At 42.9% G+C, this 17,461-nt stretch overlaps 4 protein-coding genes across 6 annotated transcripts; 3 read left to right on the top strand and 1 right to left on the bottom strand.

Annotated features, from left to right (window-relative positions):
• Positions 1-239: 239 nt before the first annotated feature.
• acsl4a (acyl-CoA synthetase long chain family member 4a) lies at positions 240-8,590 on the top strand. 3 transcript variants are annotated; one of them, XM_058063116.1, is made up of 15 exons: positions 240-373; positions 1,929-2,446; positions 2,522-2,699; positions 2,789-2,898; positions 3,537-3,675; positions 4,034-4,184; positions 4,324-4,447; positions 4,518-4,589; positions 4,672-4,811; positions 4,930-5,102; positions 5,659-5,733; positions 5,814-6,002; positions 6,089-6,203; positions 7,326-7,483; positions 7,574-8,590. In XM_058063116.1, exons 2-15 carry the CDS (start codon positions 2,093-2,095, stop codon positions 7,729-7,731), a joined length of 2,136 nt encoding a protein of 711 aa, XP_057919099.1. In that variant the 5' UTR covers positions 240-373; positions 1,929-2,092; the 3' UTR covers positions 7,732-8,590. The 3 variants fall into 3 exon arrangements, with proteins under 3 accessions (XP_057919099.1, XP_057919100.1, XP_057919098.1); XM_058063117.1 differs by lacking the exon at positions 240-373 and adding an exon at positions 703-1,040; XM_058063115.1 differs by lacking the exon at positions 240-373 and adding an exon at positions 1,102-1,215.
• Positions 8,242-9,927, bottom strand: nxt2 (nuclear transport factor 2-like export factor 2). The gene is made up of 4 exons (XM_058063121.1): positions 9,761-9,927; positions 9,547-9,633; positions 8,973-9,117; positions 8,242-8,832 (listed from the first exon to the last, which is right to left on the bottom strand). The coding sequence occupies exons 1-4, from the start codon at positions 9,773-9,775 to the stop codon at positions 8,648-8,650; spliced, it is 432 nt and encodes a 143-aa protein (XP_057919104.1). The 5' UTR covers positions 9,776-9,927; the 3' UTR covers positions 8,242-8,647.
• Positions 9,928-10,134: 207 nt separating this feature from the next.
• psmd10 (proteasome 26S subunit, non-ATPase 10) lies at positions 10,135-12,337 on the top strand. The gene is made up of 5 exons (XM_058063118.1): positions 10,135-10,364; positions 10,465-10,563; positions 10,978-11,124; positions 11,441-11,607; positions 11,907-12,337. Exons 1-5 carry the CDS (start codon positions 10,251-10,253, stop codon positions 12,058-12,060), a joined length of 681 nt encoding a protein of 226 aa, XP_057919101.1. The 5' UTR covers positions 10,135-10,250; the 3' UTR covers positions 12,061-12,337.
• A 608-nt stretch (positions 12,338-12,945) lies between these two features.
• On the top strand, positions 12,946-17,368 carry xiap (X-linked inhibitor of apoptosis). Its single transcript, XM_058063441.1, has 7 exons — positions 12,946-13,061; positions 14,425-14,695; positions 15,067-15,625; positions 15,710-15,809; positions 15,888-15,966; positions 16,457-16,496; positions 16,734-17,368. The coding sequence occupies exons 2-7, from the start codon at positions 14,456-14,458 to the stop codon at positions 16,925-16,927; spliced, it is 1,212 nt and encodes a 403-aa protein (XP_057919424.1). The 5' UTR covers positions 12,946-13,061; positions 14,425-14,455; the 3' UTR covers positions 16,928-17,368.
• Positions 17,369-17,461: the final 93 nt, after the last annotated feature.

Raw genomic sequence — 17,461 nt, 5'->3', positions numbered from 1 at the left:
CTCTAGTTTTCAGTGAGGATGGTCCATCTTTAATATTGTATCATATCGTACACACTATTTATAGTTTAACCTCAAACTCTTCCGACATTCATTTAAAAGACTGTACGTAACGCTGTACTATGACTCAAGCGTTTTATTATGAAACAACTCAAAAACAGGAAGACGCTGTCTTAGTTTCGTGCGCATGCGTACACGGGACGACGCTTGGAGGGGCTGGGTCTGGGGGGGAGGAGGCATTGAGAAGTTCTCGTTCTCATTGGTCAAGAGAAATGGAATCAGATGACGTAACAGTTCCGGGTTTCTGCGTCCTTACAAGAGGTAACTGTCGGTCATCCGAATGGAGGCACGACTGGCCGGGTGTACACTGCTCAAGGTAAGAATGCCGCTAGCCTGCCAATTAAGCTGGGTATCACTCTCTTGCCGGCCACTGTAATCTTATTACAGACTTGATCCTTTTGTAGATTTATATGGGGGTTAATTGAGGCAGGGCAGCGTTCATTTGCTTTGGTAGACTTACTGTTACTATTCAACGTTGTCGGCGGGCATTAACGGTCGCACAAGCTGGCACGCTGAAGAGCTGGCGGCTTTTGTCATTTTCCCCACCAACCGTCCTGCTTCAATTTGTCCTATAAAATCTGAAAAAATGCCTTATCACACAAAATGGCACGGTCGTGATATTTCCGACGCACGTGATTGTAATTTACGGGAACGTGTTGAATATTGTTACACAAATACGGCATGGCGTCATCTCATGTCGTTATTCAGCGATTCACTCCGTACTTTAATGCTCGGAAAATGAGTCAGCCTCTTGTTTCACAACACGGCCCTTTTCTTTAATCACAAGCCGTCACGTTGCGTTGGAAGCGGCCATTTACGCATCTCTGTGCTTTACGACATCACGGTTATCATATGCCATGTTGGGGGAGATGCCGCTTCGTGGGTCAGTCATAACAAGTCAAAGAGTGAATAGAGAATTAGCCTCAGCAAGGTGTTCACCTAAAAGGTCATCAGGGAGGAAAGCTCGACCTTCACAGGGTGGGGTGAGTGTGTAGTGTGCTGCCATTGGTTGTCTGCTGGAAGATCCTTGTGCTGTGATTATTTAAGGATGAAGTAGCTGATGAAACCATACTAACCGAACGTGGCCTTTTTAAGGTGACATGTAACCTCGGATTGTTCGGTGTTTCTTCTTAAATACTACATGGAAATCCTTCTTTGGTGAGTATTTGTAGTAGTCGTTCTAGTACTTAAACTTGCGGCGACAACTACCACTTTCAAGTGACTGGATTGTTGATTGTGTCCACCAGAGCTCTTCAACATGCGGCCCATGGGCCATTTTTTGGAAAAGGAAACAATTTAAACAGTCAAGCTATCCTGGGAAGCTCAAGTATACATCTTATCTTGAAACAATGTAATAAGTGGTGATAAGACGTTGTACCTTAGGTTACAGACAGTGTAGGTAATTAAATAGCAGGGCTGATATCATTTGAAGTTGCCATGAATGTTTCATAGTGATTTATTCAAATATGAGAATTTATTAAAATGTTTTATTTATATCTGGTTATTCTTGTTGAATTCAAAGCTCTTTATTCAAATGCATGTTGCTATTTTGGGTTTATGCAAACGGTGTGAGCTCTTGTTTTCCAGATTTTATAATTTGGATAATTTCAGATTGTAAGGTCATAGTCGATGTTGAAGCAACGGTTGTTCATAAAAGATGAATAACTTGATCCCAGCCATTTTTCAAAAGCCGTCACTCCGGTTACTGAACATTTTTGCTGATTTAGCATCACGCTGGTGCTGCGTTCATGTACTGTTTACTATTACTGCACTAAAATTGCACTTGTAGCAAGGCAACCCTGTATTAGAAGTCAGTAGTTGGCAAGTGTATGTGTTGACATTGGTTGATGCTGTTTTCTGCTTTATTGCAGTTAAGGCTTTACATCTGGAGGACAGCGGACCTCGTATTTCAGTACATTCCTGGACTTTGAAGGCTCCTGGTCTGATAGTTTTTGAAACCTTTTTGAGGTGTAGCGCACTGAAGCGGGCCTCATCACTCACACTCCACCCCTGTCGTTTTACTTCCTGTAACGGCATGGGTTTTCAGTCAAATACTGTGCAAACTGTCCTCCTCTTTCCCATCCACCTTCTGGTGTGGCTGTACTCGGTTATCTCCTTCTTACCGTGGTACTATATCACTGGTGCCAGCATGAAGAAGACACTCGCCAAGCGGGTCAAGGCCCGGTCCAAGTCAGGCCTTGCAGAAGGACCATACCGCTCGGTGGACCACTTTGACACGCTGGCCAAGGTAGACTTGCCCGGCAAGGACACACTGGATAAGTTGTTTGATTTCTCCGTGGAGCGCTTTGGAAACTCTCCGTGTCTCGGCGTCAGAGATGTGTTGAGTCAGGAGAATGAGATACAGCCCAGCGGGAAAGTTTTTAAAAAGGTAAGAAGAAAGAGTGTGCATATTGGAGGCCAAGCATGCATGTGAAGACTAACATGGGTGGTTTGCTCCTGCCAGCTGATCCTGGGTGATTATAAATGGCTCTCCTACAACCAAGTGAACACTCTTGTCAGTCAGTTCGGAAGAGGATTGGCAGCTCTCGGCCAGAAGCCCAAAAGCAACATTGCTATCTTCTGTGAGACCAGACCAGAGTGGATGATAACAGCCCAAACATGCTTTAGGCACAATTTCCCATGTATGTATTTCATAGTGTATTGAGCAGAAATACTACATTTCACTCATCTGTATATGTATTGTATTCACTGAATTGTGTTTTCACAACAGTGGTGACCTTCTACGCCACCTTGGGGGAGGATGCCATTGCTTTCGGACTCAATGAATCTGGAGTTTCACATCTTGTTACCAGTGTGGAACTGCTGGAGTCTAAGCTGAAAGTGAGTTTTTACACCTTGGGAACACACGCTACCATTGGCATTGCTCACAGTTTCTCCTCCTTTTGTGGGCATAGTAGAGATCACAGCAGGAGAACAGCATGTCTCTTTCCATTCACTCGTAGAAGGAATCAAATACTCTTTTCTGTAAAAGGGAAACACAAATGTCTAAATCCTCCTCTGCCCAAAAATCCAGAGGTTTTTGGATAAGTCAAGCGATACTGGTACTATTGGTCCTGATGTGTCATCAGTATAGAAATGGGCTAACCGTGTCAAAGCGCTAAACAAGTGAAAGGCCGTTTATCATAGTGAAATGGATGAAGCGCAAAGCCTGTCCAAGGACCGAATGTGCGTGACAAAGTTCAGATGAGTGAGCTTATTTTTTCAGTTCTTTGGTGTTGGCCTTTTGTCAGGAAAGCAATGTGACGACTTTCATCTGAGCTCCTCATGGCTGTGATTTATCATTATAGTCTTGACTGTCTGATTTGGGGCTGGCAATGGGGTCATTAATTCCAGGGGAATTGAGTATTTCTAGTGATCACTGCCTGTAAAGTATTAGTTATTCCAGTAAAGTAGCTTTTCTCTTTATAAAGAGCCAGAACGCTTATGAAAGCATTGTGTTGTGCTCTTGTTTTGTCTAGAACGTGCTTCCGCAGATCCCAAAACTGAAACATATCATCTACGTGGACCAGAAGACGGTGACCACAGAGGGTTACCCAGCCGGACTCTCTATCCACAGCATGCAAGCTGTGCAAGATCTGGGTGCGCTTCCTGAAAACGGTGAGCGTTTGCGTTTGTCACACCTTGTCTGTGCACGCAGTGCCTAGAGGTGAAATTGTACTAAATGTGACATGTTGGATTTAATCCTTCATCACTAGTGTCATAACATGTGATATTTTGGCAAACAATTGGATAATGGAATCAGATGCATTAGCTAACAATGCAGCTGTACCCATAGACTCAGGAAAGTGTCCAAAACTGAGCAGCCAAAGCAGGGAAACGCAGACTAATGCCTTTCCCAGCCCGGCTATTTTAATTTGAAGAGTTTACAAGGTGACCAAGGTTTTTCCACCGAGTGTGATGACTTTTTAGAGGGAAGGTCATTGGCACAATAATAACTGGTGCTGCTGTTTTGCAGTGGAGCCTGAGATTGTGAAGCCGCAGCCGCCCGACCTGGCGGTGGTCATGTACACGAGCGGTTCCACCGGCCGACCCAAAGGGGTCATGATTGTCCACAGCAATCTGATCGCAGGAATGACTGGCCAGTGTGAACGCATCCCAAATCTTGGGTATGTTTATCATATTGAGCTTTTGAAAGTTGTGATGGAGATCTAAAAGGTTACTTCATGCTAACGTGGCAAATAATGTTTTATAAGCATTTAAATAGCCCGAAGGATCTCAACCTGTCCTTCCTCTTTGTGCTGGCAGCCCCAATGACAGCTACATAGCCTACCTGCCTCTGGCTCATGTTCTGGAAATGACAGCAGAGATCTCCTGCGTCACCTATGGATGTCGGATCGGCTACTCTTCCGCCCACACGCTGTCTGATCAGGTAAACACCCTGCAATGTGGACTCAAATCGTCATCTGCTCTAACCGTTTATTTTTCCCTCTTCCTTCCAGTCGTCCAAAATAAAGAGAGGAAGTAAAGGTGATGCCACTGTGCTTCAACCAACGCTGATGGCGGCTGTGCCGGTAACAACCCTATTGCTGTACTTTCAAACCAAACAGCACTCTGCAGGATTTCATTGCGGTTTTCTTCTTCTCCGCCGTAAAGGAAATTTTGGATCGCATCAAGAAGAATGTGATGAGCAAAGTGCAGGAGATGGGTTATGTCCAGAAGATGCTCTTCAACCTGGGCTACCAATACAAAATGAAGCAGATCAAGAGAGGCTACGACGCGCCGCTGTGTAACATGTAAGGAGCCTCTTTTACAGCATCGTAAAATAAAAGCAGAGCAGCAGGTTCTACCGCTGCTTAGGTTTGCTCACAGGGTGCCATCGGTTCTCACGGAGTTGCATCTTTGTTTGCGCAGCCTGTTGTTCAAGAAAGTGAACAAGATCCTGGGAGGGCGAGTGCGCTTCATGCTGTCAGGGGGCGCTCCGCTGTCCCCGGCCACGCAGAGGTTCATGAATGTTTGCTTCTGCTGCCCTGTGGGACAAGGCTACGGCCTCACGGAAACCTGTGGAGCTGGCACCATCACCGAGGGTGAGGCCGTGTCCTCACAACACTGCTGTTCTTTTTTATTTTCTTTACTGTTTGTTCACATGTGGTCATAATCAGCACAGAAAGTGGTTAGTTATGATGAAAATATTACAATTAGTAAACATAAGTATCATTGAATTGCATTGGAAGGGGTGACTGACGATATTGCAGCATAATTGTATTGTCAAGGCTGTAGGAATCTCACAACAGCAGAAGATGCCCAACAATGCCCTTCCAGATACAAAAGTGCTGATTCTAGCATATTTAAGTGTATTGTACAGCTTGGAGAAATCTTAATACAGAAGCTGCTCCTATGAATATGTCATGGCCAGCAAAAAGCATACAGACAGTGACTTATGAGGAATGCAGCTCCTGATTGTGCAACCAAATAAGTTGTCATTGCTGGATCAGGGTTCTGATTGGCTGGAAAAACTCTTCAGAGCTACAATTGAGTTTCGTTGACAAATTTTTTCCCTTTTTAAAAAATGTAAAAAATGCATATGTGAACATAGCATACGGCTAACTTGAGGTATTGAATTCATTTATTGCGTCATCACAGTCCTAGACAACAGCACGGGTCGTGTCGGAGCCCCGCTCATCTGCTGCGAGATCAGACTGCGTGACTGGGCTGAAGGTACGTCTTGCATGACTTGTTGCCACTTGTTGCACATTCCATCCAAATGGACCTGGTTTGCCTTTTGCTGCTGTGATCAGGCGGCTACACCAGCAGAGATAAGCCCAACCCAAGAGGGGAAGTCCTGATTGGTGGCCCCAACGTGACCATGGGCTACTTCAAGTACGAGAGCAAGGAGGAGGACTTCTTTGTGGATGACAGCGGTCAGAGGTGGTTTTGCACGGGCGATGTCGGCGAGGTTCACCCAGACGGCTGTCTCCAAATAGTTGGTGTGTTGATCGCTGATGACAGCGATGGCAAGTCATCACGGAAAAATAATGTGTATTCAAACACGGATTGGATCTTTTTCCTTTAGACCGGAAGAAAGACTTGGTCAAACTGCAGGCGGGGGAGTACGTGTCCCTTGGGAAGGTGGAGTCTGCTCTGAAGAACAGCTCGCTCATAGACAATATCTGTGTTTACGCAAACAGGTGAGTCACATGGCATCTTTGGGTAATACATGCAAAGGGAGGGGGGAAGGTCGGACTGATGTGTGACGTTTGGATGGTTCAATCAAGGCAGAGACACTCTATGAATGTTGTAGATGTACTATGGCAGTACTGTATGCAGTTTATCATCTTTTATTTTCTTAATACAGTGGATCCTCAACAATTTACACTCATTCATTCATTTTCTACCACTTATCCTCACAAGGGTCGCAGGGGGTGCTGGAGCCTATCCCAGCTGTCTTCGGGCGAGAGGTGGGGTACACCCTGGACTGGTGGCCAGCCAATCACAGGGCACATATAGACAAACAACCATTCACACTCACATTCATACCTATGGACAATTTGGAGTGGCTAATTAACCTAGCATGTTTTTGGAATGTGGGAGGAAACTGGAGAAAACCCACGCATGCAAACTCCACACAGAGATGGACGAGGGTGGAATTGAACTCGGGTCTCCTAGCTGTGAGGCCTGCATAGTAACCACTTGTTAGCCGTGCAGCAACCATTTTTTCAGTCAAAATGTTTGTTTACTCTGAAAAGTTTTTTTTTTGCACAGAAAACACGTCACCCTAAGTCTGTAATAATTCGTTAATTTTAACAAAGTAAAATGTGTAGTATCACTGTTAAAACGTTGAGATTTCCCACTTGGTGGTTTTTGAAGGCAAAAGTAAAGCTTGCATGCAACTTGGATACAAAAGTACAGGCTGCTTGTTGAGAAGAGTGATGGATGCTTTTATCAGTCTAGTGACTTGTACATTGTTGTCTGAATACTCGCAAAATACAGCAACAAAGTTGCGGAGTTGGCAACGCTGATCCCTCCGGCAGTCTGGCAGACCAGACCAGTTGATGACGTGTGTCATCTACTGTCTGGAGTTGGAATGACAAGCTACATTCAGAGAGCAGTTTTATGTTGTTGAGCGAGACCAAACATGGTGACAAATGTATGTGTGGCAGGTCACCACAGATAAATGTATGGGAGACACTGGAACACACACAAAAATAATAATGTAGCATCCACCAGCGTTCCCTCCAATAAGCTTGACATTCCCATCTAGTAATGCGTCTCGGCTGCAGTAGTCATGTCATGTCTTTCCTTTGTTGCAGTGACCAGAACTACGTGATAAGCTTTGTGGTCCCCAACCAGAAGCGTCTGATGGAACTGGCCAAGCAGAGAGGAATAGCCGCTTCCTGGGAAGAGCTGTGCACACACCCCGATATGGAGAAAGAGGTCCTGGGGGAGATCAAGCAAGTGGCCGCCAACAGTAAGACCATTACATCCCCGCCTCTTTCTAGTTTCCCAGGCCGTGAACGTAGCCGAGGGGAATTAAGTTGTCTTCTTTTCACCACTGTAGTTAAACTCCAGCGCTTTGAGATTCCCGCCAAGGTCCACCTGAGCGCCGAGCCATGGACGCCCGAGACGGGTCTTGTCACGGACGCGTTTAAGCTGAAGCGGAAAGAGCTGAAGAACCACTATCTCCACCACATTGAGAGAATGTACGGGGGCAAATAACCTCTCCCAGCCTTGACCACTCGTTACCTGTAAATAGTTTTCCTGTCAACTGTGGGATTTCTGTGCTGTCACACCAATGGAAATGGGCACAACAGGGAAGTTGTAAATGGTTGGAGCTGCTGATCCATCTGTGCCGCTGGTGCGTAGAATACGGTTGTCTGAAAATGTCTGTTGGTACTTTGTTGCTGTTTTAAAAGAAAAAGTCACTCCATGTGTTGCTAATGCTATGTTACCTTCATGGAAATCTTAATGATTGCAACGCTCTTTTGTAGTTGGAGTACTAATGTTACTGTGCCTTCAGTCTGCAGCACTTGTGGCGTTTTGATAATAGTCCAGCGTTCAAAACTGCCTTGTGAAAAGTTTACAAGAGGTCAGCAACAACCCCTATCCAGAGATATGCTTGATAACTTAATTTATTCTGGCTAAAGTGGTTTTATTCATGCCATTTGTGTAGTCATGCTGAAAATAAGACCCAATGTGGAACACAAACGACTCAGGAAGATCAGCAAATGTTTTATTTAATCAAACTGCCAAAAGTGGGTTGTTGCACTTGGAGACACGCTCGTCTCATCAGCATCTTGTTTTAAGAGCAGGATGAACCGTGGATGTGCTTTACGGCAGTAGCAAAGTTTTTCAGCTGACAGTAATATAGATCATGTTTTTTCTTGAGTTTACAGGATTATGAACAAGTTGGTGTAAAGGGGAAAATGACCATGTCAATATAGGAGTGTTTTATATGTATTTCTATGTGTGGAAACACCAATTTATGGACTTGTTTGTATAATGCACATAGTGCTGTTAGGATCACAGGCCTTGTTCAAGCTTTTTCCTGAGAATAAATACCTTTTTCATATTCAAACTTGGAATTCTTTTATTACAAAAATACAACCATTGGACAGTTACGCTGAAGAAAGCATCAGCTGTTCCAGTCTTGAAAACGAAAACAGTCACTCGCAATCTTCCACACTGGCTGCTCGTTGTTGGGTGAAGCCTGAGCCGTTAAAAGGAAGTTCTGGTTGAAGAAACGCAGCTTGTTCCCCTCAAACTTCACGGTACCGCCAGTCACTACGAGCAGGGTCATCTGGCCTTGGGTTGCTTGTTCTGTACGAGATGAGACTTTGCTCAGTTTAGATTTTACATAAAACAATCAAAGATGTCACCGTTCCCAAAGACACAATGTGGCAATACCACAACACAAATGCCTTGTTCCTTTATTGGCTCCAAATGGCCAGTTGACATACCGTGAACTGGTTGGCAATCCAGCGTGTGAACTTGGAACTCGCTTGAAGGTAGTGCCTCAAAGAACTCGCCCAGGGCGTCTAGTCCTGACACGGTGTTTCCATTCCACACCAAGGTTGCCTTGTCCAAGTACAGTCGGGTCAGGTTCTGAAACAACAAATACAACACAAACATTAAATAGCAATGCTGAGATTGTGGCTGGTACAATAGCACTAGGAATTATACTTAATTCCATCATTATTTATGTTATACATCATTCTTTATGTTCTGTATTTTTCTTCAATAATTAATTGTAATGATCATCCTATTATGGCATTGTTCTCCAGAACACAAACTCACAGAACCACCAGCGCCAACGCTGGTCACAGCAAAAAGTGCATCCCATTTTGCCTCTTTTTCAAAATAAAAGTTAAAAACTGGATAAACGTTGTAACTGACATGTAACCAAGTTAAATCTCCTGGCCACATTATAGTATGCATTTTAATCTAAAAGGGTCACAATGGGAAGTATTTGCTGAACGTGTTAATCGTAATGACAGTGAAACAGGAAGATGCTCCTTTAAATGTACTACTCACCCTTCTCTTCTTATCCACACAGTCATAGTAAATGTTGACAAATTCCTCCGAATATCTGCACGACTGGTCAACATGGGTTCGAAAATCCTGAGATAGTAAACAACAGGAGAAATATGTACGCCGTCCTCCATTAAAACACGCTGGTTCAAAACTAGCCACAAGCTAACGGCATCGTGTGGCTTGTACCCATAAAACGGTTTAAATTGTAGCTTACCAGGGTGGCCGCCATTAGCAATGACGTCAGTCAAGGAAAGTCAGTTTGGAGTACTGTAATACTGTATATTATTTATATTATCTACAGTTGTTTATTGCCATCGGTTTCTTGGTGGTGAGTATCATGGATGCCCGTTTTACTTCCTCCAAGAGTAACTCAACCTACCAAATTAAAATAATTGTTCAATATAATGCAATGTCACTGGCCGCTGTAGTGGTTACATGCCGTTTAATACATTGAAATGTTACTTACTGAAATTTTATTGTAAATGAATATAAAAAAGGATTAAAATATTGAAAATTTCAATGTCACATCTTCGAGATGTCACGCTTGGTGTTTTATTGTGAAGACTTCAAACTCACACGAGGCGGAAGTTGAAATCATAATTTCCTGAGTCATTGCTCTTACGTTTCAAATCTACCACATCGCGCATATGCTGTTACTCTATTGTTCAGAACATTATTTGACACCAATTTAAGTTTATTTGCGAATGGAGGGCTCCGTGTCAAACGTAGACGTGTGTAATTTAGCTTATATGGGGCACTTTGAAAAATTAAAAGAGTGCATTTTGTCAGATAAAACTCTTGCTTGCAAAACAGACCAGGTAAGAATGCACGACACAGCAAGATGTTTTGTTGACGTGACAATGGCACCACTAAACCAGGTGCTGCATGTTGTCATATTTGACTTTTCTCCTATTTCAGGATCACAGAACTGCCCTGCATTGGGCATGTTCGGCTGGCCATACCGACATTGTTTCCTTTCTGCTTGATGTGGGAGTTGAAGTCAACCTCCAAGATGATGTATGGATCAAAACGCAGTAAAAAGGAACATTATTGTTCTGCTAGTCTACTGTTTTGCCAGTCATGGTAACATGGTGCATTAAGCTACACATTTACATTACACTAAAGCATACCAACGACTGTATTTATTGAGGCATTGGAGCCATAGTCAGGTTTGGTTATGACATATTTACAAATGGCTAAACGAACAGAAGTACTAGTTGGTAGTTTCTCACATGAAAATATCAAAATAGCCCCCACATCCTTTTATTAGTTTCTCTCAAAGATCAATAAAGTATTTATCTATCCATCTGGCCCCATTGTGGAAAAGTAATGCCGCTAATATCAAGTGCCGAAATGCCAATGGGAATATCCAAACACAACGGGAGCTATTATACGCTACTTTAATTGCCACATATTACATATTATTTCCAGGCTGCATGGACCCCTCTTCACATTGCAGCGTCTGCAGGCAGAGAGGACATTGTCCGAGCACTCATATCCAAAGGGGCTCAGCTGAACTCTGTCAATCAAAATGGATGCACTCCCCTACATTACGCTGCCTCCAAGGACAGATACGAGGTAACGTAACCACATAACCACATTTTAGTACCCCCATTGTTTCAAAAAGTACTCTGTGTATTTTGTTTGTGTCTTGCTATATTGGGTTGAGGTCGTGCCACTGATTTGGCCAGTGACAAACATTCTTAGCTTTAAGAATAGAACTTCATGGCTTTAACACGGTATGTCTCTGGTCACTGTGAAGAGTATCTGTTTTATAGCATTTGTGTGACTAGAGAGTCTAGCAAAACTGGTTTTGCAGTATTAAAGTAACACACAGATCAGAAAATGTGTTAACTACCAGAAGACTGTTTTATTTATGACTATTTCCTTCCAGATAGCCTTGCTGTTGCTTGAAAACGGGGCCGACCCTAATGCCACAGACAAACTGGATTCCACTCCCCTTCACAGAGCGTCGGCAAAGGGCAACTATCGCCTCATTCAGCTGCTCCTCAAGCAGTGTGCCTCAACCAACATCCAGGACTCGCAGGGCAACACGGCACTGTACGTATGGAGCAACGTGCAGACACGGCGCAGTGCAAAAAGGCGTGAGATGCATTTTTGCAAAACAATTACAAAATGTCTCCATAACGTGTTTATAACACGCTGCCATCCAAATATCCAAAGAATTTAGAGCCCTTTGAGACAGCTCGGTTCAGACGGCTCAGTGTTAACAATCATAAATAAAAATAATAAGCTACACAAACGATACTTGACTATACAAGTTTTCCATAAAACGGCCCTTTTAAAGTCAAAATTACAAGTATTCTTGTTTACAACTATTTTTGTATTTTTGACACCAGTCACCTGGCGTGCGATGAGGAGCGCGTCGAAGCGGCCAAGCTCTTGGTGGAACACGGGGCCAGCATCTACATCGAGAACAAGGAGGAGAAAACCCCTCTCCAGATAGCCAAGGGTTGCCTGGGCAACATGCTTCGTCGAATTGTGGAAGGATGAATCCTTACCCGAACCACAGGTGCGGTTCACATTGGAACACACGCCATTCGTCACCCGCTTTCCTGCTCCAGTGTGTTTGGTCACAAGACCGGTGACGAGTGGGAGATGTGACATTGTGCAGGAGAAGTGGAAGTGTCCTGCTTCCTCACCAGTTGCACCACTGTTGATGTGTCTGACCAAAAATATGGACATGTTTGGACAACAAAATTCCAGCCCGTTTTCTGAGAAGTTTGATGCGTTGCACAAAGTCCAATAAAATCAGTGCTCGGTGTGTTAAGTGTGTGTGCTTGTCATTTTTTTACCTTTGAGGTTAAGTCCTCGCTGGCTTATTTTCACTGGAAATATGTAATGTAATATAATGTAAAATCTTTTGTTACAATCTGTTATCATTAAACAATTATTAATTATACAGGAAATGTAAGCAACATTTGAACATTCTGCATTTTGTAGGTACTGCACGCCCACTCCGCTGTGATTGGTCACATACCCAAAGGACTTCCTGACTATGAACCATATAAGGAAGTCCGCCCCTTTCCAAATGCGAAAATCTCATTATTTGAAACTTTGGCATTATTTAACACGAAAATACAACATTCTAACCTACATTTATAGGTCACAAAAGTGGAAAAACTATAGTGGGTCCCCTTTTAATATCCAACTCATCTGATTGTACCTGTCATATACATACGGGTCCTTGATATTGATACTATATATATATATATATATATATATAAGGCCACCCCATGTGAAACAGCATGTCTTTGACAACAGCTTTCATTTTAAGAGTTAAAAAAATATAAAGCTATTTAGCATAGTTTCCAAAACGTTCGTTTAACAACCGTCAAAAGTGCGAGCTCTCGAGTCTTTATTCAGGCCTTTAATGTGGTCACGTGGTATGCGCAAACCTACTGCGCACAATGATCCACTTCCTGATCAAGGGAGTCATCGCTGGCTGACTTTCTCGCAGTTAAGTTGTGGATTTAGGAACTGGACAATTACAGGTAAAGCACAAATATATAAACATATTTCAACTCTCGCAATGACACCTTTGTACATCTACGTAGAATAGCTAAGATAGCCAAGCTAGCTAAATGTTTGCAGCTAGCACGAAGCCATTAAGGCGAATGTCATTCGTTTTTCCGTGTACATAACGATATGGAGATAAACGTTTAACGTTTATCTCATTACTGATGAGCAGAAGCAGTTAACTCCTCATCCACCCAAGAGTGTCTGCTGGCTGGCTCAAAAAAAAAGCAGCAGGAGTCGTCAAGTTGTGACTATAGACTCAAATGTCACTTCGAGTACAACAACAAAGGCACGTCAACTTTAACCCTGTTGTTGTTTAAAACTCACTTCAACTTTGCCAGTCATTCGTTGCTCATACAATGAGAGTACAAAGATCACAGGTTCCTTATTGATTCTTCTTTTTGAACTCTAGCTTACTGTTTATTATTGCTTTCAAACATGCTTGAGAAATATCACGTTTGCCCATTTATGTTGGAAAAGGAATAGGAAGAAACGGCAACCCTTATCTATATCTCAGTAACTTAATTAATGTAATTAGTCACCAGATAAAGTAGTTATTGTGTAACTTTTGACTTTCCTTTGACAATCCTTTAAATATGTTAACGTATGTATATGTTGAGATGTTTCATGGGCTGAGGGCTGAGCTCGTGACTTGCAGCTCTCAATGATGCAAAAGCCTAGTAGTCTACAACTGAACTGAGGCAATGTTTTTGCTTGAAATGTAATGATATGGCCGGGGTAAAATATTTGAAATTCTTCTTGGTATGCATTAGAGCAGTTGTACACCAAGAACCTTTACTCTCATTGTATGTATTACTATCATTACACTTGTTCTTTATTGGCATGGTATGTCTTACTGTGTGGCAAAGGGATACACCCAGTTCAGTACTGAAGGAGGCTGTACTGAGCCCGTGTACTAGACAGTCCTGCCCCACCCATGCCCAACCCACATACAGCATGGCCCACGTACATCATGTTCCAACACCTCCATGTCATAGTGTGGCTGCACCTGGCAACATCTTAGCAATAACACTCTATGGAACACACACAGAAAACTTGGTCATTTTTATCTTGTGAAATTTATTTACAGTTGTTCATTCTTTTCAATGAGAACGTGTGCAGTAAGTATGACCGTCATTTTTAATACTTGGATAGAGGTCTTTGCCGTCAATGAGGACCATGGGTAGCATCAAATTTTGTTGAAAGTGGTGGTTATATATACAATTATGTGTACTGTCCAAATACTGTTAATAACGGAGGTGCATCTACCCTATGCCCATTTCACACAGAGATGCGGTGACTGTGTTTTCTAACGTTTTCCTGTTGATATTCCCACAGTTGACATCGCAGTCCCCTTCTTGGTGCTATCATGGCAGACCTCAGAGAAGACGGCAAATTAGACACAGATTACGCCACGGACTTCTCCCTGATGAGCAACCGCCTTGACTCATTCCACGGGTCCAGTGTGGCCAAGCAGGTGCCAGCAGAGCGGCTGGCCCGAGCCGGCTTCTACTTCACCGGCCATGCCGACCGTGTCCGCTGTTTCAGCTGTAGGACCACTGTGGAAAACTGGTGCATGGGAGATACACCCGTGGAGAGGCATAAGGAGGTACACGTAACAGAATTGTGACAAACAGCAGTGTTTCCTTTGGTGCCCCCCCCCCCTCCCTTTTATTTTTTTGTTTTTTTAGAACCGTTGCCCTCACTCACGTTATAAAGGAAGCATGTAGTGTCTGCTTTTTAACACACTTCAGAATGTCTTACTCACAGTACGAATTAGGTATGCACAATAAATAGTGGGGTGATATGAGGAATGATGACATCATACAAATAAATCCTAAACATAAAAAAATAGCTCCAATAACCAACAATGTAATAAAACGTTTCATACAGTCCTCAGGCCCCCACCAGATAGATTGCATTCATGTGGCAAACACTGCAGATTCCTTTTCACTATTCATTGTATTTTCTGTCTTATAGGTTTCTCCATCATGCAAGTTCCTCAGCTGTACTCATCGCACCGATTTCAACCGGACCTGTGATAGCACGTCCAGGTACAATGAAGAAGCAGAAGACATGGAATATCGTCTGAGGACAGGAGAGGTGGTTGACGAGTCCACCTACCCAATGGTGCCTCACATGAGGAGGGAGGACGCCAGGCGTCAGACCTTCTCATCTTGGCCGTCGACTTCTCCCGTGACACCCAGAGACCTGGCTGAAGCAGGCCTCTACTACTTGGGCCAGGGCGACCGGGTGCAGTGTTTTTGCTGTGGTGGCATGCTCGGGGGCTGGGAAACGGGGGACACAGCCTGGGGAGAACACACCAAACATTTTCCTTACTGTTTCTTCATCCTTGGCCATGACGTGGGCAACGTCCCTTCTGAGGGGGGCATGGCAGAGGACAGCAGCAGCAGTGGTAGACCACAAAGGATCAGTCATGTACCCATGGGGAGTTTTGAATTGAGGCTTTCTAGCTTTGCAGAGATCCAGCACCCAATAGATCATGCAAGGCTGGCAAGAGCTGGTTTCTACAGCACAGGTAGATCAATCTTTTACATTTTCACATCATAGTCATAGTACTCTGAATGAGTGCCTGAATTTTTAATATGTGGTGTGTGTGTAGGGACAGGAGACAGTGTGTTGTGTTTTCGATGTGGTGGAGGGTTAAAAGGCTGGCAGCCTGATGAAGACCCATGGGAAGAACATGCCAAAAACTACCCTGGGTAAGAGCAACATTAAGAAACTTAACACGTAAGCATCTATCCTTTCCCTGGAGTTAACATTCATGCTTTTGAATGCAGATGCAGCTTCTTGTTAGCAGAAAAAGGACAGGAATTTGTCAACAACATCCAGCTGCAAGACCCTCAGCGAAACAAAGCTGTAAGACAACAGTACTCTCATTGGCACTTCAACAATATTATCAACAATTGTAAAGCAAACGCTTGAATTGAAATGGAAACAATAAAAAGGGTTATTAGTGGGATTATCAAACCGCTGACCTCTATCAGGAATTTATCATTCCTTAATTTCCTCACAAAATGAAAACAAATCGTTCCAGTTTCCAAAAACACAGACAAACATTTCACAAATTACCTTTTTATTATAATTGAGAAGCTATTTAAAATAACACGTTGGAGGAACAGATGAAATACAGGAAGGGAATAAATGTATTGGATTAAATAAGAGATGCTTCTTCCTACTCCTTTTGGACACGCAAAACTGTGAATTGTACTATGTGACGTATTCCACTGTACTGTGTTCATGTTCAACTAAAAGTAAACCATTACCATTAGATCAGGGACTTGTTACGCTACAGTTGATCCACATCAGGCTTTGTTTCTGTTTTAACCCTGAATACATGTGCTTTCAGACAACAAGTCACCAGAATGGATTCACAGCAGACACAAATGGTAAATGCATTTCATTGCCTACATTTAAAACCTCTGTTAGACAAGATGATGATCACAGGAATGCCAGAGTCCCTCCTGGTACCAATATCACAATATTGTGCTAACATACGTTATAGTCGTATGACAGCACAATGTGCAATAATTAATATATTTTTTAAAAAATGTAAGAATTATCATACTGATACTATCCTCTGTAATGATACGTATTTTATATAACTTCCTTGTGCTGTCTTTTAGATGAAGACCCACTGGAGACACTACGGAAACTGCAGAGGGAGAAACAGTGCAAAGTGTGTATGGACAGAGATACTTGCATTGTCTTCATCCCGTGTGGTCATCTGGCCACATGTGAGGAGTGTTCACAGGCCCTCGTCAAGTGTCCAATCTGTTGTGGGTCCATCACACAAAGGGTCAAGACATACATCGCTTAAGGAAGGCTCACTTCACAATCCAACTTTCTGCGCTGCTTTTCCTCTCTTCCTGAAATTGTATTTTAATAAGTGTAGATAGGCTGTAAGAGCATACTGTATGTAAGACAACAAAGCTATGACTTATCGTCATGATGATTATTATTATTATTGTACATAGGTAGGTCAACAGTGCAGAAACACTAATGTCTATTCCCATTGTCATTCCTGAGGTGCCTTTCACTATAGGTTTGCTTTTTATTTGAGGTGCTCAAATGATCTGGTCATGGGAAATAATATACAGTAATAATCACATAATATGCTCAATTTTGTCAGGTACTTAATACTTGATATATTTAACATTTTATTTGTACTCAAATCAGCTATGTCGTGTTTAAAAAGTTCCACAAATATTTTATCAACTTGTGTGAAGTGAAATTTGTTTCAGCAATAAAATGTATTATTTGATTATCAATGTTTTGGATTATTTCTACATGTGCACACAAATTACTAGTAAATGTTCAAACATGCATGTATTTTTATGCGACATTGATTAGT

Source organism: Doryrhamphus excisus, chromosome 23 (genome assembly GCF_030265055.1).
Source record: "Doryrhamphus excisus isolate RoL2022-K1 chromosome 23, RoL_Dexc_1.0, whole genome shotgun sequence".
Lineage (NCBI taxonomy): Eukaryota > Metazoa > Chordata > Actinopteri > Syngnathiformes > Syngnathidae > Doryrhamphus > Doryrhamphus excisus.
The sequence above is the reverse complement of the archived record's forward strand: the minus strand, read 5'-3'. Positions and strand labels throughout refer to the sequence as shown.